This window comes from Portunus trituberculatus, chromosome 40 (assembly GCF_017591435.1).
Source record: "Portunus trituberculatus isolate SZX2019 chromosome 40, ASM1759143v1, whole genome shotgun sequence".
NCBI classification, from domain to species: Eukaryota; Metazoa; Arthropoda; class Malacostraca; order Decapoda; family Portunidae; genus Portunus; species Portunus trituberculatus.
In genome coordinates this window covers 828,538-837,500 of record NC_059294.1, presented here as the reverse complement: position 1 = coordinate 837,500, position 8,963 = coordinate 828,538, and the positions used below count along the sequence as shown (strand labels likewise).

Here is an 8,963-nt window from a genome sequence, read left to right as displayed (position 1 = left end):
TCAAAACTTATTAATTCAAGACATTCCTTCAACTCCAATAGTATATAGCGAGCTGCCATCCAGGGAAATATTATTTCAGTCTTTCTTGCAATAGTGTACGTTATGTTAACCCCTTCAATACTAGGACACATTTTTACCTTGGGTTTGCGTATGATTAGACAGTTTTACTTACATTAGGAAGGGTCTATGGAGATCAGAAGATTGATGGCCAGAGTCTTCACTATATCAATTCTCACATAAATTTCTGAAGCTGTATGAAATTGCCAAATAGTAAGCAGAATAAATATGAAAACGCGTCATAGTACTGAAGGGGTTAAATCCATAGATTATACAAAAATAACCTTTAGTTCTCTCTGTATTCTGCCAGTGCAAACTATATTTTCATGCTATTCTCATTGTTACCAAAGAAGACAACCACAGCAGCAGTAGAAAAGTTCAAGAGGTTTCAGAAGGTGGTACATAATATTTATTATTATTATTACCTCTATTTTTATGCCACGCTCATCAATAGTTTCTCTGACCGGATGACAGATACGGACGGAGGAAAATAGTGTTGTGGTGTTCGTTGCTGTCCTTTCTGTCGGCATTCGGGTCCGCTCTGTCTCCCGTTGTGGAGGTGTACATTCTCCTAAAGATAGTCATCATGGCCGTCATGGCCGGCATCTACCTGGGGTGCATCACTCTCCGTAAGTAAGTCTAATATGATAGTACTGCATTATCTTATATGAATTAACTTTACCTTAAAAATTTTGTACTTCATGCTTCTCTCTCTCTCTCTCTCTCTCTCTCTCTCTCTCTCTCTCTCTCTCTCTCTCTCTCTCTCTCTCTCTCTCTCTCTCTCTCTCTCTCTCTCTCTCTCTCTCTCTCTCTCTCTCTCTCTCTCACACACACACACACACACACACACACACACACACACACACACACACACACACACACACACACACACACACACACACAAACCATTCAATCGCTGTTTTAGCAATTTCACAGTATATAGAGTTTACCGAGGTCTCGCCATTTCTTTGCCATCTTAACATAACATAAATAATAGGATAACAAAGGGCCACCAGGGCCCATCTAGGTTATCCTGTATCAGTCGCACAGCGACCTCGTCATCAGTACTTAAAGATACACTTACAAGTACACAATACATTATATACTAATTCTAAATATTTGGCCCATTAACAGGGCTAAGTCCTGCAGCGAAATCCTCTACAATTTGTGGTCCCCATACATGGGGATCATGTCTTGTTTAACTATAGTAAATTTCTTATAAAAACTATCATGCAGCGCTATACATAATTATAAATCTAATAAATTTAAGTGCTTATCTAATCTGTTTTTAAACATTGTCAAACTAGTGCTATTTACAACCCTCTCTGGCAATGCATTCCAGAAGTCTACCACCCTATGACTAAAGAAATATTTTCTTATATCTAACCTGCAGCCTTGCTTTCTAATCTTCCTGCCATGATTTCTAGTCCTACTTCCCTCCTCTAAGGTAAAGAAAGATCTCACATCTATGTAGTTTGTATCTGAGAACATTTGAAATAACTCTATCATATCCCCTCTTATACATCTTACAAGTGAACTTTAACAACGACATAGCTGTCCTGTTCTTCCATTGTATACTAATTGTTATCTCCCGTAATGTAGTCCAATGGATCGTGACCGTAGCTGCGCTGCATACTCTGCTCTAACCACTCTCTTAAGAAGCTATAATTTTATAAATTTCCTTAAGTTTGTGGCTCTCTAATGTCTATCGTTTTCCGCCAGTGTTTCGTCTCTTGCAATTTTCTATCGTTCATTGTATTTTCATGGTTATTGTTATGATCATTTTTCATTTTTGTGTGTGGTTTATTCTGCTGTTACTAGACTGTCACTCGATCTTCGTCACTCAAATCTGCAGCAACGTGCACACGGCAAACACACACCAACACACACACCGCTGCAATGCTATAAACAAGCGGTAACAGACATTGGTTCCCCGAATTTGCCATTTCTGTGTGTGAGACCCATCTCTATGCATGAGCGCATAACAGAGGAGATAGTATCTGGTATGAAGGTGTACATTAATCATTCTTTCTCTCGATGTAAATCTTCCAAACCTTGGTTTAACAAAGCCTGTTCTCAGGCCATACATGATAAAGAGCCTTCCACCACCTAAATCATATGCTCTTTATTATATATCCGGAATCCTTGTGGTTTCTAGACCTAATGGGGTCTCTCATGTTGTACTTTGAAATTGTGCTTCCGTGCTTGCACATTGCCTGGTCAAACTCTTTCAATTCTGTCTATTGACTTTTACCTTTCCTTCTTGTTGGAAGTTTGTCCACATTTAGGCTATTAAAAAAAAAAAGGTGATTGTTATAATCTCCTAAACTATTGTCCTGTTGTTTTCATTTCTTGCCTATCTAAAGTTTTTAACCTATCCTCAACTGCATGTTTCTTAAAAATCTATCATATCGCAATCTTCTGTCTCCTCACCAGTACACTTTCCGTCAAAACCGCTCTACTGGTGATCTGGGTTTCCTTACCGAGTCTCGGTCACCCTCTTTTTGAGATTTTGCTGAGATTTGTGCTTTCTAGAAAGTCTGACACAAAGCTTTGAATTCCAAACTATTTTCCTACGGCTTCTATCCTCTCTGCAACTTCATATTAAGTTTCCTTTCTAATCATTCTATTGTTGAGGTTATAACAAAGGAGATAATTATGTTTTCCATGCTCTCGCTGGTCTAAACCCTCAAAAAGCTTATGGACCTGATGGGGTCCCTCTTATTGTTCTCAGAAACTGTTTCCGTTCTTACACTTGCCTGGCCAAACTAATTCTTTCAATTATGTTTATCGATTTCTACCTTTCCTTCTCTCGGGAAGTTTGCGTACCTGTTCCTAAAAAAAAAAGTGACCGTTCTGATCCCTCAAACTACCGACTTATAGCTTTAATCTCTTGCTTGTCTAAAGTTTTTGAATCTATCTTCAACAGAAAGATTCTTAAGCATCTATCACTTCGCAATGGCTTCCGTCAAGTTTGCTCTACTGGTGATCTTTTGGTCATCCTCTTTTAGAGATGAGATTTCAGTGAAACTTTTGCTGTTGCATTAGACATATCTAAAGCTTTTCATAAAGTCTGGCACAAAGCTTTGATTTTGAAAACTGCCCTCCTTCTCTTTGCATCTTTATCTCAAGTTTCCTTTCCGACTGTTCTATTGCTGCTGTGGTAGACAGCAACTCTTCTTCTCCTAAGTCTATTAATAGTGGTGTTCCTCAGGGCTCTGTCTTAGCACCCACTCTCTTTCTAGTATTCATTAATGATCTTAGCCAAACTTCTTGCTCTATTCACTTCAGGGAAGTCAACAGGTCACGCTGGGACGCTACAGAACGCCTGACTTCTGATCTTTCTAATATTTCTGAATGGGACAGAGAAAACTTCAATGGCTCAAAAATCAATTCCTCCATCTAACAACTCGAGAAAACCTTCCTTACAACTATCCCCTCTTCTTTAAGGACGTTCATCTGTGTCCCTCTTCTACACTGAATATTCTCGGTCGGTCTGTCCTTTACTCATAATCTAAGCTTGAAATTTCACATATCATCTCTTGGTAAAACAGCTTCTATGAATTTAGGCGTTCTGAGTCGTCTCCGCCAGTTTTTTTTTTTTTTTTTTTCGACCCTTCAACTGCTAAATCTGTACAAGGGTCTTATCCGTCCTTGTATGAAGTACTCTTCGCATGTTTGGGGGGTTCCATTCACACAGTTTTGTTAGATAGGGTGGAATTCAAATTTTCTCGTCTCATGAACTCCCCTTCTTTGACTGATTGTCTTCAGCCTCTTTCTCAACGCCGGAATGTTGAATCTCTTACTATAATTTTCTACTATTTTCATGCTAATTACTCTTCTGATCTTGCTAACTACATGCCTCGCCTCCTCCTGCAGCCTCGCTGCACGAGACTTTCTTCTTCGTTTCACCCCTATTCTGTCCAACTCGCTAATGCAAGAGTTTATTAGTATTCTCATTTTTTTTTTTTTTTTTTACCATATGGACTTTTCACGAGAATTTTTTTATATTTTTCTTTTCCATGATTGGTGCCTTCCTACATAACAAGAAAAACAATACCTGTATGTATCCTTAGATTAGAACTTTATTTGCTTTGCTCAATATCTTATAGGATAAACTAGTTCATACATACACACAGTGAATCATAGACACTTTTATAACATGAAATATGTAAACTTTTTATATGTTTACACTCTAGTGATGGAGACATCTGGACGCCGTGAGAGAACGAGAACTTCCGCCTTGTTCGTTATCCCGTGGGCCCTGGGCTACATGCTCTTGCCGGGCATTGCTTATCTAGTGCGGCCTTGGAAGTGGTTGCAAGTCGCCGTCTCCCTCCCGACCTTACTTCTAGTACTCTACTACTGGTGAGTCTTTGCAGTCTCACCTGCGGAACAAACACCATCCCATTACATGCCTCTTGTCTCTGTAACATCATGCTGAATTATATCGTGGTTTATTTATCTTAGAGCAATTCTCTGTTTTCTTCTTTCTGACTTCCGAGACTCCCTTATAAGTGTGATGTTTAATGAACAGTCATATCGCACTCTCAGGTTTTTACCAGAATCACCTCGCTGGCTGATCCTTCAGGGAAGACATCACGAAGCACTCGAAGTCCTCACGTCGGCTGCAAAAATAAACAAAAAGACGTTACCATCAGACGAGAAGCTGCTGGCCGCCATGGAGCAGCTGCAGAAAAAAGTAACCTTCGACACTTAAAAATATGACTCTTACACGTTAACATCAACGAAAGAAAGTTGAACATAGCTATACAATACTTTTTACGATACATACATTTGCATGTGTGGTTCTTTATTGGTGAGTGGGTGTGGGAATGTGGATTGAGGAACGCATTTTAGTCAGTCAGCAACAACAGTTACAAAATAATGGTTACTTGTTCTTCAATAATTCTATGTTCAATACCACTGACGTCTTTCATATGACCTAGCCCTTCTCAACCCGCTCGCCCCTTTTCTTAGAACACGCTTATCCAAGAGTACTATATGGCTTTTGCTGCCTGGCACATTTACCCTTCCCCCTATTGCAATCACAACTACATTTCAACAATAATTCTAGGCATCAGCTGAGAAAGAGACCATTCTGTCGGATGTAAAGAGCAACACAAAGCGCATCCCCTGGGATTCAGTGCGTCGCGTGTTAGATGTGGTGAAAGAATACCTGGCTGTGATGACGGTGAGGGAGCTTCGGGGACGAGCTCTCATTGTCTTCTACTGCTGGTTTGCCTCTGCGTTGGTCTACTATGGAATTTCCCTCAACGCCACCAACATAAGGTTGAGAACCACTATATACGGCATTTCTGAAAGTTTGATATTCATTGTAGCATCTCCAAGACTTTGAAAACGTGCATCCTAAGTGCAATGTAGCACTATGACAATTAAGTTCCCACAGAAGCCTGATTCAAGTTGGATGATATTCCTGAAAATGCAGTCAATGTATCATTTCACAATTCACGTAAGGAATTCCATTTTTGTTCACTTCCGAGATTCAGTATATCTTTCTCTCCCCGCATTCATCGTCCTTGCATTTCAACCCTCAGCGCGGACCCTTACCTCTACATATTCCTGGGAGGTCTTCTAGAACTGCCCTCTTACCTCCTGCTGTGGCCTCTCATGGTTTGCCTGGGACGTGTCAAGTCCCTAGCGCTTCTGTATCTGGTGTGTGCCATCACCATCCTCATACTGTCAACTTTAATTTACCTCTACCCCGCCGGTAAGTATGGGATTTAAAGGCTTTTATGAACGCCGAGAACAGTATTTCGTTGGTAAAAAAAAAAAAAAAAACACTCCTTTTTAACTGCTTTCTGTACTGGAATTGTCCGTTTTTCCTTAATTATCAGGCATATATCATATTTTCGATTCACATACTTTCTATGAATGCATGAAAACACTAAAGTCATATTGCTATTAAAAAAAAAAAAAAAAACCGAGTTTCAGCCTTTGAACCGTAGTATCTATCATTCAAGCAATTTACATTTTTAAAGAAATTAATGCAACCATGTATACATATAATAACCTGTTCAGTAAAAACATATTTACTCTTGAAATTCTGTGTATTGGGCAACAGTACCGTGGACATAAAAGAAAAGAGAGATCTACAAGAAGTAGTCAGGCTTATCTCCACCTATCATCATCATTCATAAATTTGTCTAATCTTCTGTTAAACCTCTCAATAACTAAATATTAACAACTTTGTTATTGCATGCATTCTTTTCATGTACAACACTATTTTAGGAACCTAATAATATATATATATATTTTTTTTTTACCGGTACACTTTTACGCTCCACAGCCCCTATCGGTCTGCTCATGTTCCTGTCATTGAGCGGAAAGGTAGCGATCACTATGGGTTTCCACTTGATCTGGCTGTTCACCCTGGAGCTGTTCCCTACCAAATACCGCTCCCTTGCCACCTCACAGGCCAGCGTGTGTGCCAGGGTGGGCAGTGTCAGCTCCCCATACCTCAACGACGTACTGGTGAGAACCCATTTTTGGTGGTTTTATACTCTTCAAAAATTATTTAGTATTTTACACAATCTCTACAACACAATAATGAGGGTTGGGTGAATTCCAAAGAAAAATTACCTTCCTGTTCCTTTTGATGGAATGATACTGTCCGTAGTTCTAAACAATAATAGTAAACATAATAAGATAAAAATGAAAATATGGAAGAATTTCCAAGAATTGTTGTGAGAAACATAAGTACATGCAGATCTTAGTAAGAAACGTACATTACAGAAGTGGCTATTGTTGTGAAAACTGTTTTGTGTAGAAAGAAATTATATAACGAACGAGCAGCACAAACAGAGGAGAAAAACGTTGATAAATTCATGATTCTAATAATGCAATAGGTATTTTGTAAAAGTAAGAAGAAAATAAAGCTGATAAGTAACTTATGCCCTAAGGAATTATGATGGTGAAATATAGCTAATAAATCTAACCTAAGAGCGTTTCGATGTTGCTGCCTCATAGGCTTCAAGTCGCTAGACGGAGCATAAAATCTAACATATGTCAGGATATATATGTAAATATGCAGGATGAAAGAAGTACAATGTTAACTAAAGATGACAACGTTTGAATCAGTTCATAAAAAAAAATATAATAATATTAATAATAATAATAATAATAATAATAATAATAATGATAATAATAACAAGATCATATAGTAATTCGTTTAGTAGAGGACTCGCAATTATCTACTATTAATTCCTTGATTATTCCAGGGAGAACTTGTAACGTGGGCGCCTTCAGCCGTGTTCAGCATTCTATCTTTGATAGCTGCTGTTCTTTCCATTATTCTCCCTGAAACAAAAGGACGTACTCTATCGGAGGAAAATAATATGGAAAAACGTGCAGGGAAAGATAACTTGGGCTTCGTGAGGGATACCGATCATCAAACACGACTCAAGAAAACAACCGAAGCAGATGATGGCGAGTCTGCAACCAAAGAGAACGTGACTACAAGCATATAATAGAGGAGCACAAATGTAAGTGATGCGTAATGTTATTAATGTATGGTGACATTTATTATGCTAGTGCAGAACTGCTGTCTTTAGTACAACATCTCAACACGACATTAATGTACCGAATGTTCCTCCTCCTTACTGAAACTTTTCTGTACCAACTTATACGTATAGGTCCTTATCAGAGTATTGATGCCTTGAACAAGACAGCAATGTATATGACAGATAATTAGATTGCAACATCTTACAAATGCTTATTGCTATTCTTGTAAACGGAAGACTCCGAATGACATGTTCTGTTGAATAGGAAACAATCAGACACGTGGCTGTGTATTACATGCTGCATTAAAGCTCCTGTCACTTTCTGACGATTAATTAAGACAACGAATGCCTAGCTTATGTGAATCGTTAGCGCACGCTGAAATGTCACTGAACTTTGTTATTTTATTTATTTTTTTTTTTTTCCGTTCCGTTTTTGACGTCTGCAGAGCGCTTGCCTATGGTATGGTTAGCGTGCAAGTAGCAGACAGAACGTGTCCATAACGTATTGTGAACTGATATAAAACGATTACGTAATATATGGCAATGAAAAATGCACGTTTTGAGCCCGTGAGGAACGTGGGAGGAATGAACGCGTAACAATCGGGTAGTATGAGGAACTCTCTGCCTGCTTCTGTATTTCCATTTTCCTACGACTTGACTTCTTTTAAAAGGAAGGTTTCAAGATATTTGTTCCAGTATTTTGGCTAACTCTAGGGAACTAGCAATCAAGTGGGCCTTTTATGGTTATATTTTTGTTGTCCTTGGACAGCTTCCCCCTCTTCCGTAAAAAAAAAAAAGAGAAATTATCTATAGGCATGAATTCCAGAAAAAAAAAAAAGGTCGTGTCCCACTTGTGTCTGTCATGAGGCCTTCGCGTAATTGTCGTCCTGTAGTTGTCTGTTATCGTTGAACATCGTATTCTTATCGATGTATCTTCGAGTAACATCATTTCTTTATTGTATGGATTGTATGGCCATCGTGATATATATATATATATATATATATATATATATATATATATATATATATATATATATATATATATATATATATATATATATATATATATACACACACACACACACACACACACACACACACACACACACACACACACACACACACACACACACACACACACACACACATATACATATATATATATATATATATATATATATATATATATATATATATATATATATATATATATATATATATATATATATATATATATATATATATATATATACACACACACACACACACACACACACACACACACACACACACACACACACACACATATATATATATATATATATATATATATATATATATATATATATATATATATATATATATATATATATATATATATAT

General features: G+C 37.7%; 1 protein-coding gene across 1 annotated transcript in view; it reads left to right on the top strand.

Annotated features, from left to right (window-relative positions):
* LOC123516113 (organic cation transporter protein-like) overlaps window positions 1-8,580 on the top strand; it is a 21,544-nt gene extending 12,964 nt beyond the window's left edge. Inside the window, 7 exon segments of the mRNA XM_045275219.1 lie at window positions 532-686; window positions 4,257-4,425; window positions 4,612-4,759; window positions 5,135-5,349; window positions 5,616-5,788; window positions 6,368-6,552; window positions 7,299-8,580. Coding sequence (XP_045131154.1) covers window positions 532-686; window positions 4,257-4,425; window positions 4,612-4,759; window positions 5,135-5,349; window positions 5,616-5,788; window positions 6,368-6,552; window positions 7,299-7,547 — 1,294 coding nt within the window. The 3' untranslated portion in view covers window positions 7,548-8,580.
* Window positions 8,581-8,963: the final 383 nt, after the last annotated feature.